The sequence below is a fragment of the Larus michahellis genome, chromosome 18 (assembly GCF_964199755.1).
Source record: "Larus michahellis chromosome 18, bLarMic1.1, whole genome shotgun sequence".
Classification (NCBI taxonomy): Eukaryota; Metazoa; Chordata; class Aves; order Charadriiformes; family Laridae; genus Larus; species Larus michahellis.
In genome coordinates this window covers 2,307,686-2,331,401 of record NC_133913.1, presented here as the reverse complement: position 1 = coordinate 2,331,401, position 23,716 = coordinate 2,307,686, and the positions used below count along the sequence as shown (strand labels likewise).

At 44.9% G+C, this 23,716-nt stretch overlaps 1 protein-coding gene and 2 long non-coding RNA genes across 5 annotated transcripts in view; 2 read left to right on the top strand and 1 right to left on the bottom strand.

Annotated features, from left to right (window-relative positions):
* The window catches only part of LOC141732863 (uncharacterized), a 165,732-nt gene extending 163,936 nt beyond the window's left edge, over positions 1-1,796 (bottom strand). Inside the window, exon 1 of the long non-coding RNA XR_012584174.1 lies at positions 128-1,796. This is a non-coding gene — a long non-coding RNA (uncharacterized LOC141732863). The remainder of the gene's footprint in view (positions 1-127) is intronic.
* On the top strand, positions 1,218-19,189 carry SMARCE1 (SWI/SNF related BAF chromatin remodeling complex subunit E1). Of its 3 annotated transcripts, none has more exons than XM_074562305.1 (11): positions 1,602-1,859; positions 3,116-3,166; positions 3,683-3,726; positions 6,808-6,912; positions 9,232-9,312; positions 10,449-10,580; positions 12,120-12,291; positions 14,804-14,976; positions 15,976-16,077; positions 16,626-16,836; positions 17,618-19,189. In XM_074562305.1, the coding sequence occupies exons 2-11, from the start codon at positions 3,160-3,162 to the stop codon at positions 17,827-17,829; spliced, it is 1,239 nt and encodes a 412-aa protein (XP_074418406.1). In that variant the 5' UTR covers positions 1,602-1,859; positions 3,116-3,159; the 3' UTR covers positions 17,830-19,189. The 3 variants fall into 3 exon arrangements, with proteins under 3 accessions (XP_074418407.1, XP_074418406.1, XP_074418404.1); XM_074562303.1 differs by having other exon boundaries at positions 1,768-1,859; positions 6,808-6,975; XM_074562306.1 differs by lacking the exon at positions 6,808-6,912 and having other exon boundaries at positions 1,218-1,859.
* Positions 19,190-21,366: 2,177 nt separating this feature from the next.
* LOC141732797 (uncharacterized) lies at positions 21,367-23,716 on the top strand. Its single transcript, XR_012584166.1, has 3 exons — positions 21,367-21,577; positions 21,748-21,922; positions 23,122-23,716. It is a non-coding gene; the product is annotated as an uncharacterized LOC141732797 (long non-coding RNA).

The window sequence follows — 23,716 nt, the reverse complement described above, 5'->3', positions numbered from 1 at the left end:
TTAACATTATTAACATTAAATGCTTTTTAACACTATCAACAAAACCATGTTATTAATAAACCAGAGATGAATGCGTGAAGCAGTCAAAATCAGGGTTTTTTTCACCTCTTAACAAGTATTTTCTCACCTTCTCATTACAAATGTTCTGCCCAGGCATCCTGGCTGACTGAGGAACCGTTTCAATTTTTACTTTCTTTTAATTATCAAATTGAAGTCACAGATTATTCTGCTGCACGTCAATAAATTTCCATTGTGGCCACAGATAGCAGACTGCAAGCAGATGAGGGCAGAGTTCTTGTCTCATTACTTGTCCGTAAAAATGTGCTTATTTAACAACAAAAGCAAACTGGGCCAGACAAACTGTAGGCATCAAGAAGAAATGGGCCTAACTTGCAGCAACCTGGCATCATATTCAGATAGTTTTTCTTCTTTTCACCTTCCACAATCCATGTGGGTTAGGTAAGTTTCATCTGTTTGGCCTTCCTTCAGCTACCACGTTCACCAGATCCACCAAAACTTCCTTTTTGGTCACGTCTAGAAATTTGTCTTATTGGCCGTATGACAGCATTTCAATGCCAAACCTTAAGTTTTCATGTTTAATTCAGTCACTTTAACAGTTTTGGCTGTATAAGAGACTCCTATGCTGAACGCTGTCTGAAATTCTTCGTCTCCCTCAAACACTCAGGGCCGCAAGGCGTACTGTGTTTTACATTTGCAAGCTTTTTACTTCCGTGTGTGATACCTTCACAAATTTCTTCAAGAAATTGTTCATTTCCACTGCTCCCAGTCTACTCTGTAATTCCTAATCCGCTGTGGCAAGAGCGTTTCAGTCGGTCAGTCTGATTTAGTTCAAAATTACCATCTACGCAGATCTATAACCTAGGGCATTCTCCGTCGACCTTCCCTCACACCACGCTGCAGACTGACCCGTTTTCCCCAGGCCCTTTCACTGCCGCACCACCATCTCCCTCACGCATGGCGAGGGCCACCAGACTTGAGGGAGGGCCACAGCCCCTTCAGCCTCTCTTCGAAGAGACGCCATTCCCCAGCCATGGTTTACACAGCAAAACGGCTCCCCAGCACTACCGGAGCGTTTCACCTCACTTTATCGCCTGCCTTTATGGGATTTATTGGGGTTCGGACCATGCACTGCGGCATCTTCCCAGCTGGCCCCCGAGCGCCTCAGGGCCCCTCTGAGGAGAAAAAGGCGCCAAAGCGCCGCGGGCGCGAGGCGTCATGGCCGCCGCCGGCCTGGCCATTCTGCGCCACAGATTCGCCACTGGGAGACAGCGCTGCCGCTTCTCCGGCCCGGACGCAGCAGGCATGCGACCACCGGCCGGGACTCCCGAGCGGGGAGGCGGGCGGCAGGCAGGGGAGCCTGCCCGTAGGAAGCGCTGACAGGAACGTGAAGGCGGGAAACCGCCCGCAGCTTCTCCGTGCTGGCGGCTGGGCGAACGGGACGAGCCCGGTGCCGGAGACTGCGAGTCTGGGGCTGAGGCAGCCCGGCCCGCAGGGTGCCTAGGCAGCGCCGGTAACATCCCCCCGCCCAGCGAGGCGGCGTCTCCTTCCCGGTAACGGCGGGGCCGCGCCCGGGCCGCCTCGGCCTTTCACCTCCGGCAGATTCGCCACAACCCCTTACCGGCCTCCGCCGCCCCCGGAGGGTAGGGGGAAAGCCTCGGCCCGGCGGGAGCTCCAGGGCGGGCAAACCGCCTCCCTTTGGAAAACCGGGCCCGCTGCCGGCAGGCTGGGGAAGGGCGGCGGCGGCGTGGCGAAAGTGCGGAGCGCATCGCGCAGGCGCCGTCCTCGCCGCCGCCCCGGCCTGGAGGGGAACAAAGGGAGCGCGGCCGGAGCTGGAGCGGGTGAGTCGGGGCGGCCCGTCCGGCCTGGCCCCGCCGCGGTGGGGCGGGCAGGCCCCGGAGCACGCCGCGGCCCCGGGAGCGGCCTAAGCTGGAGGAGTGTGAGGGGGCAGGCCCCGGTCCCCGGGCCTGTTCGCGGAGTGGGGCTGTGCGGCGGGGTGAGGGGCTGCCGCGCACGGGGAGCGGTGGAGGGGGGCCTCCAGTAGGGAGCGGTGGGGCGCCCGGGCCCCGCCGTGCAGGGGGGGTCGGCGGGGCTGAGGGACCCCCGTGGCGGGGGGCGCAGCGCAGCGGGGCCCGCTCCCCTGCCAGCGCCTCGGGGGCTCCGGGCTGAAGAGTTCGTACGAGTCCGAAGCCAAGCACGGTATTAACCGGGAATTAATTGCAAAAGGAGCCCCGACTTCTGTTGCGACTTCATTGGAGTTTTTTGAAGAGAAAAGCTGAAAAAATATTGCTTTGTTATAGTGCTTTTTCCATACGCACTGATGGGCCTATAGAATCACCGAATGGTTTGGGCTGGAAAGGCCATCGAGTCCCATCCCTTGCCATGAGCAGGGACATCGCCAACCAGACCAGGTCGCTCAGAGCCCCGTCCAACCTGGCCTGGGATGTTTCCAGGGATGGGGCATCTCCCACCTCCCTGGGCAACCTGGGCCAGGGCCTTGCCACCCTCAGCGTAAAACATTTCTTTTTTAGGTCTAGTCTAAATCTTCCCTCTTTTAGTTTAAAACCATCACACCCTGCCCCCTCGCAACAGGCCCTCCTAAAAAGTTTGTCCCCATCTTTCTTGTAAGCCTCCTTTAAGTACTGAAAGGCTTTTTGCTAAAACATTAAACGTGCTCACATCCCGTGGCCTGTGGTGCTGCTTCTGTCATGCAGGTGATCATTTTTTTTGTATCGTGCAGAGATACCATTTGATTTGGTCATGTATACATCAGTACCAGTTTACTGGAAGAGTCAGCGTAAAATAATGGTGTATATTATTTTTATTTCTTAAAGGAAATAAAATATATACTTAAAACCTTTAATATGAAGATGACGTAAAGCCGAGTGTTGTTTCACAGCTCTTTAAGGCCAGATTCCTTGGAAAGTATATTCCTTGTTCAAAGAGATAACACTTCATTTTTTAGAAACTCTTTTGTCTTTATTTCAAGATTGTTGAACCTTTTGGTAATCAATGGTAACTATAATAATTGAAGTTTCAAAGATCTAGCGAAGCAAAGGCATAATACTTAATAGCATGATATTCTTTTGTCTTTCAGAAGTACAAATATAATGTCAGGTGGCTGAAAATTTGCCTATCAAAATGTCAAGTAAGTTTTCAGATTTTTCTTCCTTTAACTTGAATTAAAGATCTGGTTCAGCGGAACCTGTTTGTGAGATAATCCCATTATTCCTTGCATTAAAAGGAATGATATGAAGCGTAGTTGTTTCTGATCAAACTCTTGGCCTCAGATCTTGCTGTGGCTGATTTCTGGCATATTATTTTCATAGGAAATCCAAACATCCCAGCTTCTCCTAAATCCAGTTTCACTGCATTTTGCTTACCCTCTTTTTAATTGATGTGCATATAAATGGATTTCATAGTCTTCAGTCTTATGCCTAAATAAAAGGATAGCAATATAGCAGTGGTGTGGTCTTAAAATTTTTCTTTCTCTCGTGTTCTTTGCTTTACTTTCTTCAGTGGCAAAATGCAAAGTCTGTGAGAGTAGGATTTCTGTGTCGTTTTTGTAAATCGCGTAAAAACGCTTGCCACAGCACATGCCTTACAAAGAATTCGTTCAAATTTTCAAGAAAGAAAAAAATTGCTTACATTTATATCTTAACAGAAAGGCCATCTTATGCCCCACCTCCTACCCCAGCTCCTGCAACCGTAAGTATAGTGTTTTTTCTCATTAACACAAAGCTGGTAATACAGCCTTTAATAACTTACCAGAGCAATAATTATGGAGTTGCATCACTCTCCTGTATCAGAAGCACAAACTAGTTATATTTCATTATTAACATGATATGCACTGTTTAAATTAATCTCATTGGTTTTTTTAAGCAGTTTGTAAAAGAGAAGCTGAATAAACTTGTTTCACCTTTAAGGCTAGATCCTGCAGATACTTAATTTTCTGTAAGCAGTCAGTTGGTCTAAAATTATTCACAGTGACTTGCAACAGTATACTGGAATACTTAAGAACAAGCTGATAGATTTAATTCTAAAACTTCCCACTCAACTTGTGCCCAAATCATGGGCAAACAGTGCATTTTCTTACGTTTCTGTTGTACCTAGCTGATTTTCAGTGGAATGCACAAGTATGCAAAATTCTGTTACATTAGGTCAGAATAATGAAATACTCATGACGCCAGACTTATTCAAATTTCTTGCAGTTACTGGTATTTTGGAGTCTATGGAATAAGAAATATTTTACTTTCTAGTAAAATGGTATGGCATGGCACTGAGGGAAACATGAGCAGCAGCTTTGAGTCACGTCCAGTTGCATTCATGCAAATACCAGTAAGCTGTGGTCAGGAAAGCATTTGAAAGCAAACGCGCCTCTTCTGTCGCGTTCACATTTCGAAATAGCTTGTGTTTTAGGAGTGACATACTCACATGAGAAAATACAAATCTTTTGTACAGAAGAATGAGCAAAGATGCTATAGTGACATTTTTTTACCAAAGAAAATTTGAAAACTGTTATCCAGTAGAGTGTCCCTAATCTCTGCATCTGGGATGAAAATTGCAGGATGGGATTTAGACGAAATGTGATCCTTCAAATTTATTGTGCCATACTTTACATTTAAAGAGGCTTGAAAATTATATAATGTGTAAATATAAGTTATGTTCTTATAAATTTACATAAATAAAACTTTCTTTGCATAGTTTGTTCAGAGTTTTCATTTTGCACACAACTTAATAGATTTGTGCCAGTATTAGAAGGAACACGATGGCATCCGCTCGTACAACTGGATCCCGGCATCGAGATCTGTGCATAGACACGTGTGATTCCTTTGGGACATGGCATGGATACAGATGTTGTTAAACGGTGTATATTGGTGTGCTACATTCTTTAGTCAAGTTAAAAGTCTTCAGAAGGGTACATGAAACAAATGCCAAAACTGCAAGTAGGACGTGTGTTACCTGTCTTTCAAGCATCTTCTGTATTACTTGTATTTTATACAGTCCTTGAGATGACGGTCTGTGCTCTGTTAACGGAAGCCATAAAAATAATCTTGCTTGTTCTTCCACAGCCAGTTCCAGTTACTACAGTCAACAAAATTCCAGTAGTTCTCATAACTGCAGTATTGTAGCCGAAGTAAAAATTCTCAATGTAATGCAAGGTAGTTCCCTTGTAACATTTAAATCCTGTCTTGCAGAAATAAAGAATTAAGCAGACGGAGATTACAATTGCCATCTGATTTTATTGAAGAGGTGTAGTTCAACATATTCAAAACCTGTTATGGTAATACGGAAAACTACAGTAAAATGGCGTCTTATTAAATAGTGAATGTGTATGTCATGCTCACAGGCATACAGACTGAGGAAATGTCAGCTGCTGCGACTGAGTTTAAAAAGTTTGGTAATAAAATGTATATCTGAAGGCTGACTGTTTAAGGATAATTTTACTCTGTATGTTTAGAAATAAACTAACTGCAGTGTGTCTACACATACTTGTAAACTTCACAAGTTAATGTAGTTTAGCTTGTAGGTTATTCTTGTTCAGTGTTTGTATTTGTCATATCTTGGTTCTTGGAGCCCTGAACCAAGTTGTAGAGTTTTTGTAGCCGTAATCTAGAATAGATCCAGTCAGCAAATCACTTTAAAAGACTATTGGAGTATGTTTCTTACTAGGGCCAAAGTGCTACTAAAGAGTGGGACACTGTGCGGATGACGCTTAAATGTCTAGAAACGCTGCAGGATATGATGAATCCTAATGGAATGATAGGACCACCACAGTCAGGAGTTGCTCACAATTGCTATTAAATAGTTGATGTGTTTTTTTCCAACCAAAATTTGATTGGGAAGTGGGGGATAATGGAAAAAGGCAGGAGAGAGATTTACGTGAGGAGGGGAATGCAGTGAACCTTATGATCTGTCATTGTATGTAGATGATGAGTAAGAAGGGATTGTAAAGAAATTAGATTCTTCTCTACATTACTGAGGTGAGAACGAATCCATCCGCTTTCAAGAATGAATGAAGATGTATTGATTAACTTCTTAAATTGTCTCGGATTCAGTGATGTGCTAAGATGAGTTTCTAGTTTCTAACTTGTAGATCTTACTGCAGGGGTTCCTCAGCTCTGTCAGTCTGCAGCTACCTCATAACAGAAGGATCTCTCTGAATTGTTTTCTCTCCCAGCTTTCCAGTCCTGGTCCCATAAAATATTTAAATTTTGCAAACCACCAGGAAAGTCTTCAGATACCGGTAGCGGTGCACAGATGGTGCTTTGAAAGATTTCATTCCCCGGCTCCCCGTTTATTGACAGTATAATGTTTGTTGGAAAGGCAGAATGATGGGAAGAAAAGCAGACAGGGATTTCATTGGTATCGTCAATGTTGATACTGGGGATTTCTGCCCGGTCACCGTGTGCTGTGTTGCCTTGTAAGCTCAACTCTTTGGGTATAAGAGTCTTTCTGAATTACTTGGTGGCTTATGCTGGAAAATTTCATTAGCTGTGAGCTGGATGTATAGAATACTTGTTTAAATGAGTTACACACTTAATAGAAATAAAATCACCAACTTCAGACAAATCTGTAGTGACACATTTGTTTAAAAATCCTCTTTCCTTAATAGGTTTATACTGGAGTAAGTTTTGTGTGTTGAGAAGATACCAACTGCTACACCTCATTTGCTTGTTTAAATTCTGGTTGCTTTTGCATGCCATATTGCAGTTCATTTTCATTTCTGTGTTTTCCTCGTTTGAGCTCATTTCTCATTCGTGTTTTTGTCTCATTTGTTTCCATCAGCAAATGCCCAGCACACCAGGGTTTGTGGGATACAATCCATACAGCCATCTGGCCTACAACAACTACAGGCTGGGAGGGAACCCGGGCACCAACAGCCGGGTCACGGTAGGAGAATCAACTATTACATCATCCGGCAAACAACAGGAATTGACCAGAAATGGCTTTAGAGTTAGGTTCTTCTGAGTCTTGGCTGCTACCACTTCTTGATAAAAACAAAGAATTACTTCTGATTCTTATTCCCCACCCCTACCCCCCTTCCCTTTCACTCTGAAACCTTTTGCAGGAAAATGGACTTCTCCTCAGCAGAGAGAAAAATGTGGTAACCGTGTATGATGCAGAACTCCAAAAAGACAGACTTTGTGGTCTTCAGTGACCGCTGCATGCTTAGGGAGAAGTTCTATAGCATGGGTACAAACTCTTGGAGGGAGGGAAGTACTCTCTTTATTGAGGTTTATTGGCACAAAAATAAGGAAGAACATTTTGCAAACTGGAGGTCGTTGATAGTGGTTGCATCATACAATTGAGCCATGCAAGAGATGCAAGCTTTTATTTTTCTTTCCAGTCTTAGTCTGGCAACAGCTGCAAAGTCCCAAGTTCGGAAATGATTTTTTCAACAAAAGTGTGGTGGTAATAAAATAGAATCCTTTCAGATCGTATGTACTCTGTCAGTGTGTGGAAAATGGATGTTACGTTCATTTTTCATGGAGCGAACAAAGTGAGATGGAGTCAAGTGACAAGAGAGGTGACAGCTTCTTTCAAATACAGATAAAGTCCTGAGCGTTGGATGCAGTTAGGGAACAAAAATAGACTGTGGAAGTGTAACATTTTCATAAGTAATGCAACAGAAATAGAGTAAATCCCTGACTTTTTTTTTTTAAGTTCCTGTAATTCTCATAACTTTAAGGTTTTTCACGTAAAACTTTCTACCTCAAAACATCTGACTAGTTTGGAACGTGATATAAAGATTTCTCAGAGAATAAATATATGGCGCTTTTAATGAAGTGTACTCTTTTTATGCCTCTCTCATATAAACCTTCTTTCAGACTTCATATCTGAAGTTTATCTGGTTTGTTAAAACGTTTACAAAAAAGACCTTCCCCGTACAAGCTGGAACTTGACTGAAAGTACTATCTGAACATATACTTTTTTCCTTTTACAAGAATAAGTTAGGTTTTGTCTGAGAACTTTCATTGTTTCTGTATGTCATAAGCATATACAGCCTTCTCTGCCATGCATATATCAATATATGTATGGTGTCTTTAAATTCCTGTTAATTTAAAAGCATTAAACAATTTCCGTTAATGTTTTTCAAATCCATCTGTATGTGTATATATGTATACATTTTGGTAATGCATATACCTCATGTACATTATTTATATCTATACACAATTCTGTACGCATTGTTTCATAGAGCTCCATAAATTCAGCGAAACAAAAAACAACAGGAGGAAAAATTGGAAAGCCGAACGCTGACCATGAGCCAAGTATTTGCTTATCTATGGCCATAGTCCTGAACAATCTTGAAACCGCTTATATTCTCATGAGAATGCTCCCACTTAACGTAACAGAACTCCTCGCATGTGTGAGTGCTTGAAGAGTGGAGGTTTCCAGAGCCTGCAGGTGGCGGGGGCTGCAGTGTCACTGCGCTGGTTTAGGAGAGAACCCTGTCGGGCGCGCTGCAGACCGAGGGGACAAGAGGGGATGCAGCAACAGCTAGTGCTCAGCGTCCTTTTGTTCAGGGCGAGCGATGTGCTTGGCAGTGTACAAAGCTAAAGGAGGAAGAGAGCACGGAAGGATATTACAGGCTAATTTGGACAATTAAGTACAGCTTAGATAAAAATAATGCGCACATTGACAGATCAGTTGCATAGGGTTGTTTTCTTCTTACAATGAGTAGTTTAATTGGCTCCAAATTACCACCGACATATTTTGCAGACAAATACATTGCTAAAATGATCTGAAAATGAAAATACGTCCTGATAACTTTGTGATCTTAAACTTTCTCCTTATCTTTTTTCACCTGTACAGTAGCCACAGTAAATTTGTCAAAACAGGTACAATAAATTGCTCATCAGAAGTGAGAAAAACAACCTGCTGGGATGGGTGTTTCCTTGTAAATTTCTAAGCTGCGTATTTCAGTTTTAAGAATATGGAGTCCCTTTGAAGATTTATCTAGTTACTATTTTGTAAACTTAGAGATAAAAGGACAAACTTGAATTGGAAAAACATGACTGTGAGGACCAGCTCTAGTTAGTACCTGTTCACAGTTTGGGTAATTTTTTGGTGATGTTGCTTGCTTCTCTTGGTGGGTGTGTGTGGTTGGTTTGTGTTAACCGCACAAGAACGCGTGTTTTCCAAAACTAGTGTGTATAGAAACTGTCCAGCGATCACATTAACGAATGGATTTATTCGGTTCTTTTATAGGCTTCCTCTGGTATTACCATTCCAAAGCCCCCCAAACCCCCAGACAAGCCCCTGATGCCCTACATGAGGTACAGCCGGAAGGTGGGTATACGGTGTCAAACAAGTAATAATAAAAGTTAGCGTTCTTATGTGCTAACAATTAATTGCTGTTATCTTAGTTTCAGCTTCTAAACTTTTACTTCTAACAGCCTGCACATTCTTTTAAGGGAATTGTAAAGTACAGATGCATTGCCCTTCAGAACAAAGGCAGCAGTAGTCTGTTCATACAGTTGCCAGTTTCTGGGGGGAAAAGTTTTCTCTAAAATGATAATTACTACCACTGTCTCTGCTGACAAGGATCCACCCTGCCACAATCAGAAGTTCCTGTGACTTACTGACAGAACTTTTTTTATATAAAGGAAGTATTCCTTGCGGTATACTGGGCTTGGTACAGTGCTGTAGCTGGACTGAAGAGTAGCAATGAGTGGACTTTGCATGTTCTCCTTCACCACCCTAGCCTGTGGCAACGTTTGCTTCGCTGTTCTCTGAACTGTTTGACAGAAAGTAGGAGAGAGACTCTTGTGGAGTCTGAAATCTGATGGGGCATGGGGAGGGCATGTCAGCCTGTCTGAAGCGGGTGAGCCAGAAGGAATTTCTTCCACTTCTGGTAAAGTATCTTTACCAGCATGTCTGTCTTAGGCAAAAAACCATCAACAAAAAAAAAAAAAAAGTCAAGTGGCGCAGCAAGAAATAACACTGGCAGCTCTCCTCTTTTTTTTTTTTTTTTTTTTCCCTATAAAGTTAGAAACTTTTTTGGTGGAGTCAGAACTTGTTGGAACTCAAAATTGATCAGCAAGACTGAAAAATATTTTGAAATGTTACATTCTGATCTGAAAAGCTCAGTGCTCTTTATCGTAATCTACTGCTGGATGTGTTTACTCAGTAGCATTTTTTTTTTTCCCAGAGATGCAGCGATGTGCATTTAAGAAGAGAATTAAGAGGGTTAAAGGCAATATTCTCATGAAACCAAAGCCATTTCAGCAATTGCCTGTTTCAGTAGATGGCTTCCTACTGACTTCCTGCCCCAGAAAATAATCGAGATAGTTTAGCCAGACTCATTCCTAACTTAATCCTGTTTTTCGTGGTGATTCCAGAAAGAACACTGAGATGACAATATAAAATGTTTAATTTGGAAGTATTTAGATATCATTAGTAAAGCTCCAGCTGTTTCTGTTAAGGTCTGGGACCAAGTGAAGGCGTCCAATCCTGATTTGAAGTTATGGGAAATTGGCAAGATTATTGGAGGAATGTGGCGAGATCTCACTGATGAAGAGAAGCAAGAGTATTTGAATGAATATGAAGCCGAAAAGGTAAATGGAAGAAATCTGGGATGTTTATTACAGCTGATTCTTCTAGGAACTGGTCTGAGAAGAAAAATTCATCTTACCCATGCAGTGGTGTATGAGGCATTCACGAGACCCCTGTATGTAACTTAAATGGAAGTATGTCCTGACACGTCTTTTAGATTTTTTTTTAAATAACTGTACATCAACTGTGACTGGTCAGATTTTAGACCTAATTCAAAATGAAGTATTTATAATTGAGTGTCGATTTTAACTGTTTAATGAATGGATTTGATTGTACAACATCAGTATTGAAAAGATTGTCTCAACACCAAAATCCTCTTTCAAAACTGGTGCTCTGCAACTACTGCTGTTGTCATGAACGGGTTCGTAAAAGACTTCCAGTCACGTAGGGTTTGGTTTTCATGGTGTAACCCGGTGTAACTCCACGCATTGGCGTAGTGTTTTGTTTCTTAATAGAAAAATGGTACCACTTTTAGGGTTTTCTTGTGGTTTGGTTATATTGATCTTAATGGCAAAAGGTGACAGCCGCCTCGTGTCTAGGCTGGTAAGTGTTGAGGACGTTACAAGACTCGTATTGTGGTCCTGCCTAAGGTACAAAGGGAAGATTGTCCAGCTGCTGTGTTGTGCTTCAACCTGCCAGGCATCTGAGGCTGCGTATAACCTGGTCAAATCTAAGCTGGTTTTATTCTGAGTCAATAGAGAAGTACTTCAAAGCCGGATGCTCTTAGTTGAAAAAAAAAATAATCAAGGAATTCTATTTTTTAACTTGGCAATGATGTTTAGATTGTAAGCTCCTTGGGGCAGGGGCCATCTTGTTTATATTTTTACAGCGCCTAGGGAGAAGTATTCCAGTCCTAATCATAAAACAAGACATTTAGGTACTTTTAACAATATTGTAGATTATATCTCATTTTTCATTGGGAATCTCTCTTGGCAAATTTTAATAATGAGATTAAAGAAAGCAATTCAAAGGGAAAAATACTTCAAAGATGGTGAAAATAGTGATGCAGTCCTGCTGCCAGGAGGAGACAGTAGTCTGGCTGCGGCATTCTGTGTCATCCCAGTGCAGGGATGGATCAAAGAACGGAAAAATCGTAAGTTATTTTGAAAACTGTTCCATGACGTACTGGAATAAGCAAAGAGAAGAAATCAGAATCAAAGATCTAGTTAGAACTCCAGAGAATTACTGAGAATATTCTGACTCATTTTTTTTAATCTCACCAAAGATTGTCTGATCATAAATGGCTTGTTCTGAGGTGTTTGATTTTTAAATCTTTAAAAACAAAGCTATCGTAAGACACTGAGGTGTTAAAACTGAAATGTACCTGAAAGCCCAGCTAGTCTTTTTAAAACACGAACGACTACGGAAGAAGTTCTAATTCGTAAAAAGAAAGACTGAGAGAATATGGTCGTTTGTGCATCAGCCAGATGATTCAAAATAGCTTTGTCTGTGTAACTACAATTTGAGTTAATGCAGGCTGCAGTTATGGCGCGTCTGAAATCGTCCAATGGTGCAATCAAACGATATTGGTCACGTTTCAGATAGAGTACAATGAGTCCATGAAGGCCTACCATAACTCTCCTGCCTACCTTGCCTACATCAACGCAAAAAGTCGTGCGGAGGCTGCGTTGGAAGAAGAAAGCCGACAAAGGCAGTCGCGCATGGAGAAAGGTGAACCCTACATGAGCATACAGCCTGCGGAGGATCCCGATGGTAAGCACAGAGGGATTTGTGTGCACGTCCGGTGAGACAGTCTCGTTACAGGACCGACCGTATAAACGGATGCCAGATGTGGAAAACTACCAGTGTACGACCTTCACGGTGCTTAACGTGACTTCCTTTCTGTTTTGGTACCTTTAATACGGATTTTCATTATCGTGTTTTATTTCGCGCAGCTAACAGCTGACCACGTCGTTTCCAAAAGCTAAGGTGGCAAGCCAGCGGCAAAAGTTACTCCAGCCCTTAATTAGTTATGTGTGAAGTCACGCTTACGGTTCAAACCAACGGAGTCTGCTTAAAGCTCTGTAACGGCTTTAACATACGCATTATAAAAGGCTTAGATGCCTGATTTAATCCAGCTTGAATGGAATTTTGTGCGTTATTACCAGAAGTACATAATTCTGACAGACAGAGCTGGGGTGTGATTAAGAGCACCTGAACTTTTGAATGTGCTCCACAACTGTCATTTGAGATTGTTTAGAAAATAAGTTACCCTTGCCGTTGACAAGTTGATGAGAAAATTCTGAAAGTTTATTTGACTGTGAGGAAATGCACCCCACCCTGTGGGAAAACTCAGCCTCATACACCTAATGTCTACTTTTAAATCCACAACCAAATTCTTGTTGAAACCTGAGGGTGAAAAATGTACTCAGTTACGCCCTTTTTTTTTTTCCCCCCTTGTAAAAGAATACCCTTGAGATAAAGCTCACGGCAAACGGCGCTTTCCTCAGTGTGAGGTAACTGCCGAATTCACGTAAATACATTTCGTGTTCCAGTAGCTGGCATTTTGGGACTTCCAATTCTGCTCTGTGCTACCAGGGCCAAGCGATCTCGGCCTGAACCAGCCGCGCCGGGCGCTCGGCTGCAGCTGTTTCCATCTGGGACAAAAGCGTTGCTTCTGCCCCATCCTCCATGTCACTAGGATCAAGAATTTTTAGTCTAAAAGGAACCTTATTAAGAGGACAAAGGCACACCTTTAAGGGGACCAGTTTGCTTAATACGTCTTTGTCTCTTGCGAATCTTGTCTTCCCACTGTTTTTCTCTTTTTGCTTCATTTCGTCCGATACCTCAGTGAGAAACTGAACGTAACGCGTTGAAGTAAGGGAGACAGAAACTCATTACACTGGTTATCTTCTTTGGTAGTAATTTCTGGCATGATAGGTTAGCATTCTCCTGGAGACTTCTGTGAGCACTTGGAGAGTAACCTCCGTTAGGAAGGCTTGATGTAAAATAAATTCAACTTCTGGACTTTCCTACATGACATCCTTCTGGAAGATAATTCATACTTGTTTCTTAACTGATTTCAACACTCAACTAAATATGAATTATAGTCACAGAAGTTTGTTCTAAGTTTGTTTCGTCTTAATGCTATTTAATTACTCTGCTTTAAATTCTAATAGTTGGACTTGAATTTTTTTGAGTCTGTTTTGTAAATAGGTTCTTGATCCCAAAACTGCAGACTGTGTTTTCATTTTTATGATGTTGAAAGGTTTTGCCTGCTTTCCTTCAAGAAGTACAGAAAAAATAGGAAGACTTCTGTCTGCCGTGGGCTGGAAGCTTTTGAGTGCTGCCAGATACAGGAAAATACATTATTTTGTTCTGTTTTGTAGCATCAAATTGACTTTTAAAATGAGTACCTAGTACAATCCCTAATGCTGTAGTTCATGTTAAATTCTGTCAAGGTTCGGTATCTTGCCATAAATCGGAAGCCCTTCTAATTTGATCGGAGAGGAAAAAAAAATTCTTGACCTGAAATATTCTTAGATCTTTGTAGTTAATCCTCTAGATGCACGTCGAACAAGGCAGTTCAGTTCCTCTGGGGCTTCCTTTAGTTTCTGTTCTCTGCAAGAAGCTCATAAGGAGACCAGCACTTGACCGATGTGCTTCTGGTGCTTCTCTACATTTTCTCCTCAAGTGGATTTTGGGTTTTGGGGTCACTGTTCTTTAGAGAACTGCGTTTACTATAATTAAATATTGGATACTCTTGTAACGTTACCGTGAATTTCAGTGATGAGTCAACATGGATCACTGCTTCATGCTCTCATTCCTCAGCGTTTCACAAAAAATAAGTCCTTTTGATCTGTGCTGCAAAGCGCATTTATAGAGCAGTCACTCTCCTGTTGGTACCTTGCACTGGATATTGTTCTGGTAACGATTAATCTGGAATGATTTTTGTATTCGGTGTATTAATAGTTTCTCTTACTCTGGAAACGTGGAAAGCAACACAGTAAATAACTAGGTCAATCCAAATTTCAGACGTGGGAAACACGTGTAAAATCAGAGCTGTTACAGCTGTGCCAGGGTAAAACGTGTTCAATCCTCACCTTGTCTTTTTTTCTGATTACCGGATGTTCTGTATTTGTTTGTGTGAACTTTGTGACACGACAGCAACTGGCGTTAAGCTTTTTATTTTGTTTTTAATTAGCGGTAATGTGGGTGCAGTGTCATTAGACCTGGTACTCATTTTGTGGAATTAAAACAGTTACACTTAAAACTCTTGTTTCAGATTACGACGATGGGTTTTCCATGAAGCACACGGCCACAGCTCGTTTCCAAAGAAACCATCGTCTCATCAGTGAGATCCTGAGTGAAAGTGTGGTGCCCGACGTCCGCTCCGTTGTCACCACAGCTAGAATGCAAGTTCTTAAACGCCAGGTTCAATCCTTAATGGTTCATCAGGTAAAGAGAAATGATATGAAGGCAGCTAAAACATAATGGTGTTGGGCTGTACTCCAAGTCTCAGATCATTTAATCATCTACGTGACTATTCTTGTTGGGTGTCAACGTTCTGTACGCTCAAATAGCTGATCTCTGGGTTTTCAGAGGTGAAGGAGACTTCACCTTCTGTGCACTTTTGCTATTGAGAATCATGTTAAACTGTATTTTGTTCTTTAAGATAATCTTAAGTATTAATTCCGTAGCTCTTCGTTATTATAGTGTGAGTCTTCTGTTTAATAGGCACTGGCAGAGTTGTGACTTTTGAGTAGCTTATGACACACAATCTTGTTTGTAATGATTCTTTATTACAGTAAATCCTCCCTATTGTAATATTTTTTCATTGCAAGTTAAATGCATACAAGGAAATCTAGTGAGGTCACGCGTGGACGTTTCACCTTGCTTCGGGCATAAGCCTGTATTTTCCAAACGTGCACGTTAACAAAAGAACCCCGTCAGAATAGCCAGCGTGTGTGTGGGTGAAGAAAGCAGAGACTGGAATCGGATAGAGATTTGTTGCTTTTTTTTAATTAACAATAGAGATTTGTTGCTTTTTTTAATTAACAAAAGACGACTCGGGGGGTGGATGGGGTTGCTGTCCCTCCTTTCCTTTGAATTGTATTTCTCCATTAGGGAATGTCGCTGATGGGGGGTGTATGCGCCCATGCGGTGTATAACGCATATATTTCCTGCTGGAGGATTCGTCTCGAGTCCCCGCTGGTTTTCACTGCCAATGCGCCTCGCCAGTCCTGAGTGACCGCATGGACCCATTTAGTGTTCATACTTTTTAATAGGAACTTCCGAGCTATTGGGCATTAGATCAAGGAAGGCATAAGGATGTTTATATATTGTATGGGCATAATTTAAAATACTGGTCTAAATATTCTTGTACGTAGCTGTAAACTTTGTGCAGTTCTTCACATGACCGCGTAGTAAGGTTTTTACCATTTATTTCATTTCCAGCGTAAACTAGAAGCTGAGCTTCTGCAAATTGAAGAGCGTCACCAGGAAAAGAAGAGGAAGTTTCTGGAAAGCACAGAATCCTTTAACAACGAGCTTAAAAGGGTACAACTCTCACTTTTCTCCACTTACTCTGAGGAATCTGCTGGTTACCCATTTGTACGAGTGCTCCGCCTGCTCCTCTTTAGTTCTGATCCAGTGAGGTGTAACTACACGACTGACTTCAGCATCCACGGCGGGGGGAGTTAGAAAACACGCAGCGCTTTTATTCTTTCGTGCTCCTTCAGTGACCTTTAGTGGTGACATCCAGCCAGTACAGTTTAAAACTGCTTTCGGGCTTGACGGGGTCGAGTTCGCTAGCGAGTGGCTCAGGGAAGGTGGCCTGAAGCCGCTGCGCAGAACATACAGCTCTGTCCCTGGCCGCCTTCAGATAACAAGGTTTAGGTTGTTCCTTTATCCCCTTTTTTCTGTTCCTGTTAATTTCCTTATATCTCCTTCCCTAGTTACCGAAGCTTTTAATATAAACTGTCAAATCAAAAGAATTACGCTGCAGATAGAAATATCGAACTCATAATTGGGTTTTACTGATGTTTTATTTTTCAGTGTAACCGAGGTAGTAAAAGAGCTTTTTCTTTTTTTTTTCCAACTGCTAGTTATGCAGTTTGAAGGTGGAAGTGGACATGGAAAAAATTGCAGCTGAGATCGCTCAGGCTGAGGAACAGGCTCGCAAGAGGCAGGAGGAACGGGAAAAAGAAGCAGCGGAGCAAGCCGAACGCAGTCAGAATAACGTAGCAGCTGAGGAAGACCAGGCAGCTAACAAGACAGAGGAGAAGAAAGAAGAGGAGAGTGCTCCGATGGAGACAGGTAACTGCGTTTGAGACCAGCTTCAGGGTCCGCGAAGGATCAGCATTAAAGTGTCTCTGTAGAGGCTCGGCGTAGCCAGGGGTGCCTTGTGTTCTTGCTGCAAGAAGCAAGAAAAGCTTCAGAAGAACAACATTCAGAATGGTTACCTTCATCTTGGGGAACACAGGCGTTTGCTTTCTTCTCACTAAATTGCTCCTTTTTAAAAGGGGAAGAGGTTAAGGTGCCAGAAAGGCCTGTGTAATGCTTTGTGTGTCATGTACCAAGGGAAAAGGGCATTGCTTTCTAAACCTAACTCTCCTTCTAGACATTTCCCTGTCCCGGTACCAGACAGAACTGACACTTCTTTCTGTGCTGCTCATACAAGCTGATTTGGAGGCTTTTTTGTGTTCTGTACAGTGACATGAGAAAATATTGTTGTACTTCAGAGTATCAGTGGCTGATATCTCAGGGAGTTACTGCCGTAACGTAGCACGAGCGTAAGGGAAAGGGACCGGGGAGTCTGAATGCCAGTGCTTCTGCTTTAACAGGGCACGTGGCTTTGCTGTGGCTGGACTTCGAGGTCAGGCAGCTGCAGGTGCCTCTGGGGACACCGTGTGGCAGCACCGCTGAGCACCGAGAGGTCTTTCAGAGCCGTGCCCGTTCCTGCACACTCTAAGGGACAGAAATAACTGCTGTGGAATACTCGGATTTATTACAGATCCTGTTTCTTCCTAAATTCCAACTGTACAACCTAAATAAATGTATTGGCATGTAAATGACACTGAGAAATATCTTATTACAGAAGAGCCTCACCCGGAAGAGAGCACAGAAAACCAGCAGAACGGTGAAGAAGGAACATCTACCCCAGAGGATAAGGAGAGTGGCCAAGAAGGGGTCGACAGCACTGCAGAGGAGGGGACCAGTGACAGCAACACTGGGTCAGAGAGCAATAGCGCGACAGTGGAAGAGCCTCCCGCAGACCCCATCACTGAGGATAGCGAGAAGAAAGAATAAACATTGACTTACTTCATGTGTCTCTTTTTAATGAAGTACTGTTTTGATTTCAAAATGTGCTACACGGCTTTTGTATCTTCCTTGCCTGTATCACTTGTCTCCACGGGGTACCGGGGTTTAAGTCACCGTGCTGATAATGTGACGTGTTATTAAAGGGGCCTGTGGGGGCAAAGGGTCTCTTAGAACGGACGGAAAAGAAAACCTCGTGTCTGAACAATGTGGAGAGGTACTTACTATTGCTTGGGGTTTCTTCCCTAGATAGCGCTGGGTTTGGGTTTTAGATTAGAAATCGGGCCTTCTCCCTTTCTTCTGGTGACGTGACCCCAGAGGACCCCAGTCTTCCTCAAAGGCCCGTGTTGGTCTGTGCTGAGGCGGGGTGAGACGTGCATCACCGCCCCTGCGGCGCTGCCAGCAGCCAGGGTGGGCTGCGGGGACGGGGCACGGCTGAGAAACGGGGTCAGAATGTTACTGAGGCACCCGAAAGCTGACGTTAGTGTAGAGCAGAGACGCGATGCCTGGGCTGGGTATAACCTGGAGCATTTCCCTCACCTACCAAAACCAAAAAAGCTCACGGCAGCCCCGCGTGTGCTCCCGCCGCTGGCCAGTTCTTGCCAGTTTGACGTCTACTGCAGCTGCCCAGTTCTTTGCTTTTAAAGAAAGCTTTCAGTGCTCGTGGGCACTGCTCCTAAATAAGGCTTAAAGACTTGATCTTAGGGGGTTTTTGGTGTAATTTTTGTAGAGTAGCTCTTCTACGGGGCTGGAAACACGCTCCTGTTCTGCATGCAACGTTTCAGGAGCTCCATTTCCAGGGGACTGATAATAGTCTTGAAGTAAATGACATATCTTAGGGGTTTTTTTCTGGGATGCAGGATTATTTTCAACAACAGTCTTTGCTTTTCTTTACCAATTAACTCCTTTACTCGCTACTAAGATACCCTGGTGTGGCCTCAGCCGGAGATACGGCAAAGTACGGAGCAGGGGAGCTTTTAAACACGTACGTGTTCTCTGAGCAGCCACTCGCTAATATGGCACAAATGCTAAAAAACAGTAGTTTTGCTTGGCGTGAGCTTTCAAAACCCCTGGGAGCTCTATAAATGTACTGAAAATGCCCCATTTTGCCCTATATGAGCAGAAGCCCTACTGATGAAAAACATACACCCAATTGCAACAACAGATACAAGCCGTTCCGTGACTTTACAGCTGAAGAGAACACATGATGCGTATGCTTCAATGAACTAGGATGTTTTTATGGAATAGTGGGTATATCGGATGGTAATGTTTTTTAAATCCTTTTGGTCTTTTTTTTTTTTAAATAGGCTAAAGACAATAAAATGCAACACGTTTGGGTTTTTTAAACTTACAGCGGTCTGTTCTCGTCTTTGGAGGTAACGCCTGTGTGTCTTTGTTTGATTTAGGGCTTTCATCAGCCCTTCCCCATCCTCAGCCCAGAGGAGAGTTAAAACCAGGGGATTCCTTAGGGAAATGCACTACGGACTGAAAGGTGGGGGAGAAGGAAGATGCGAAGGATCGATGAATTCCTGCGGATGGGGCTACAGCTCGCCCAAAGAGCCCGTGGCGGTGACCGGCGACCGCTGCAGGAAAGGTTATTGCGAACACGACGGCAATGGGGAAGGACAGGGAAATGGCTGAGGGATTGCTTCCTCCAGCGAGCACCCACCACAGGGAGCTCCGCACGGGGGAAGGCTTGGATCTTCCTCATCTCCTAAGGAAAAGTAGGAGTTCTGACATCAACGCAGTTTCTGACAAAGGTGGACTCAAGAAGAACCCTCTTATGAGGAAACAGAAACCATGACTGCTGCTTAAACTGGGTTTTAAAAGTTTGAAGGAGTGAAACCTGCCGAAAAGTTAAATTTACATCCAAAATTTCAGTTTCTCAGAAGAGCAGGCAAATTGTTCTTGCCGTTATCCTTCGCGCTTGCAGTTATATCAGTTCAATTGCATTCTAGGAGTTTCTATTTCCAGCAATTAAAAGGATTGCTTTTAGAAAAATACAACTTGAGGCACTGAGAAAAGGGGGGGAGTTCCCTCGTGACCCATTTTGGGTTTGTATTTCTTAATTAACTGTGCCAAAAAAGCTAGTAATTAAGAGAGGAGGGTTATTTGTTCCACTAACTCATTAGTCTGAGGGAACTCACATCACCAGAAATAAGACAGTGGCTGAAACACGACGCGTGACGACGCAGAGAGGTGTGTACCTTCAGCTAGAGGTTCTCTCGCTTTGGGACAGAGAGAAAGCCGTTACGCAGACACCAGACACGGGCTCGTTTCATGGAATAAGGTGGTTCTTGCCAATAATTCAACACTTTCAGCTCTTCAAAACCAAAGGCAAAGCTTAGACAAGATTGCCCAGCCTGTCCTTCAGGGAAAGATGGGAGCTATCGCTCGGCCGAAGTTGTGAATTCTTTGTTAAAATCACGTTAGCTACGAAGACCACAAACAGACCCGGCTGCTGCCCTCGTCTTTAAAGCTGAAGATCATAGAATCATTTAGGTTGGAAAAGACCCTTGGGATCATCGAGTCCAACATCAACCCCACTCTACCAAGTTCTCCCCTACACCATATCCCTTAACACCACATCTAAACCAGTCTTAAACACATCCAGGGATGGGGACTCCACCACCCCCCTGGGCAGCCCATTCCAGTGTCCGACCACTCTTTCCGTGAAGAATTTTTTCCTAATGTCCAGCCTAAGTTCCCACGTTGCGCTTTCAGACAGGTGATTCAGATTGAAAAGAACAAATGGGTTCGCTCCCTCCTGTGTGGTTTATTCCCTTAATCCCATGCCGGGCCCTGCTGGAGCTGCAGATCCCGCAGAGGCTGATGGAAGTGCCGCTGCCCCCAGCCGAGCTGCCTTTACCAGGCCGTTGTCATTACAGAGAGACGGCTTCGCACCTTACGCTACGCACCTGAACATTTATTTACTGCGTTTTGCTCTTCAAAAATATAATTTTCTTGAACAATTGCTGCCGCCAACACAAAGCTTTGATTTCTGAACCGATACCAAGCGCTGCCTGGGCTGGGGCCGGACCCCGGGGGGGGCTCGGGGGGCATCGGCCGGGGCAGGAGGAGACTCCGCACCTCGGTGCTGCGAACGCTGCTTGTGCCGCAGCGTTTACCTGTGCAACAGCCCCGCGTTTCAAAGGCTGTTTGTGCTTTTCATCTGCTACGTAATCCCCAGGTTTATGTAAATAACAGTAATTACTGGCAAAGACGGGGTGCGTTGCAGCTTCGGGTGGGTACCCGAGTGAGTAGGTGTCGTCTTCAAGGGTAAAATAACTTCTCCAAGCACATGGAAACCTCCTGAACAAGCTCCCAGTGGGCAGCGTCTGAACACTGACCAGCCCCTGTGCACCTGGCAGAGGCCCCCGCAAGGGACCAGGTGCAGGAGAGGGACCTTCTCGCAGGACCGGCCTCACGAGAAACCCATCTCCTTCCCGGTCCCCGCATCAGCCCGTCCTCAGCCCCACCGCCCCTTCGGCTGCCGCTGGAACCAGCTCCCGGGAGCCTGGGGCTGCCTGACGCCTCCATCCACCAACCCCCCCGTAACAGAGAGCAGCTAATTGGAGCTCCCGAGGAGCAGCACACCCACCTGCAGGCCCTCAGCAGGACCTGAAACCCTCCCACCAGGAAGATGGGGCAGATAAAGCCCACCAGCTTGTTGTGCCTTTGCTTTTGGGCTCACTGGAGTGAGCGGTTTGCTTCCTCTGGTTCTTGGGTGCTTTGTTTGGTGAGTGGGTGTGAGCTCTGCAACCCCTGGGGCTCCTTCTTCCTCCAGCTGTGGTCGGTGTCCCCTGGGGTGGGATGGCTGAGTGTGCCGGGGACAGGCTGGGCTCCCCCGGGGGGGTCTGACCATCTCCCACGGGTGCCCGAGAGCTGCTGAGTCTTTCACACCCACAGGGATTGACGAGGAAGTGAAGAGGCAGATCTGCAGCATCGCACCATGGCGAGGGAGTTGTTTTCTTTGGTTTGTTTTTCTCTTCAAGAGGAAAAAAACAGGCTGGTTTTGAGAGTCTGGCTCGTGCTTTGTGACCTCTGACACCCCCACGGCTCTGCTCCTGCGTTTGCTCTGCAGGTAAGAGCTTCTCTTCTGTATGGGGTAGTTCTCAAAAATATGCTTTTATCTCGCCACAAAAATACACTTAGAAAAAGTTATTAAGATGCCTGGGCTAAAAAAAACCCTGCTCTTAAAGTTTTTTGGATTATTTTTTTTTTTTGCATTAATACAATTATCAGATCTTATCACACACACCCCCTCCAAACTTTCTGACCTACAAAAGTGACTATAACAACTGGTACCTGCAGCAGGCTCCCAAGGGGTAAATATCGAAAGGAATTTAGGTGTTAAAACATGAACCAGGGACCTTGTGGGACTGTTCCAAAGCAATTCGAGAGGCGAAGCGCTTCGCTCCCAGGGGCACCCAGAGGACTCGGCCTCTGGAGAGCTTCGTGCACCTCAATACCCTCCCAGAGCACCAAGCTACGTACGCGACGGCGGTCGGCTTCCCGTCAAAGACAAAAGTCTCGTGTTTGTGCCGCAGCTGAACTTTAGGAGGGGGAAAAAAAAGAAAAAGCTTATGGAGAAACTAAACAAGGGTTTTAAAAAGGAGGAAAAAAAAAAAGAGATCACCCAGGATGGTCCCTCAAAGCAGATCTGCTTCCAGCAAAAGGAGGACTTTGGCGGTAGCAGCTGTGCTTACAGAAAGGATTATCCCTTCAATAGAAAGCCATAAAACAGATTAATAGAGCTTTAGAGGGATAAAATATCAAAGTAAAAGCAAACGCTGGCACAGAGGGGAGGCCGGGGCAGCTTGTGTATGGAAGGAAACCCGAGGTGCCACTGGAAGCAGCGTGGCACACGGTGGGTGAGAGCCGAGGAGAGACCCCGCTGCCCCATCCTGGGGGGAGATGGAGCCCTGGGGGAGAGGGAGCCACAGACAGTGACGCTGGGGGGGGGTTGTGGGGGGGGGGGGTGATGAGCAGAACGCGTTCCTGGGGGACGGGGAGTGGGGTGCAGACCCTCTCTCTGCTCCGTTCAAAGCTGGCATTCGATGAGGGCTCTCATCTGTCCCCGATGGGTTTTCTCAGTGCCCCCCAGCTGCGAGTGCCCCGCTCACAGACCCGGTTCTGCGCCCGCCCTGGCTCCAGCAGCCAGAGGTGGGTCCTTTCTCCTCCTCTTCCTCTCAGCTTTCGCCCTAAAGCCCCAGCTAGGTGGGTTTTGCTTTTTATTTAAAAAATAATATATTTTTTTTTCCCCCCTCACTTTATCAAAAGCTGCTTAAAGAAGACGCCTGCAGCGTGGCCATCAATCCGAAAACTTTGTGCCGACGCGGGGCCAGTAAATCTGCACCGTCTTTGCTCCGCTGCTTTGCTCACCTCCCCTTCCAGCCTGGAATGGCCAAGTGTTCCCAACAGTCCCCACTGCTGCGCTATTGGGAAAAATACAAAAATACTCCTCACCACGGACTCGGGATGAGAGCGGTGCCGGTGCGGCGCTGGCAGAGGCGCACGGGCTGGGACAAGCGCTGCCACCAGGCGTCTCTCACCCTCCCGCCCGGCCACGGCTACGGGCGAAACACACAGATTTCCCTCGGCTGCGAACCCCCGGCACTTCTTACTCTTTTTTCCATAATACGTGGTAAGCGCCAGGCAGCAGCGACAGTACGTGTTGCAGCACGTGGGTTTCGCTACCACGATGAGGGCTCCAAACTCCACAATTATCCAGGCTGTGGATTTACCCCCCGGCACCATAGGGCTGCCGGCCACACCAAGGCACCGGGTGCCGACCCGCTTCCACGCCCGGTCACAGCTGTGAGTGGCGGCTGCGGGTTTCTAGCTTCATATAGATTGTGGTAAATAGAAATTAAAG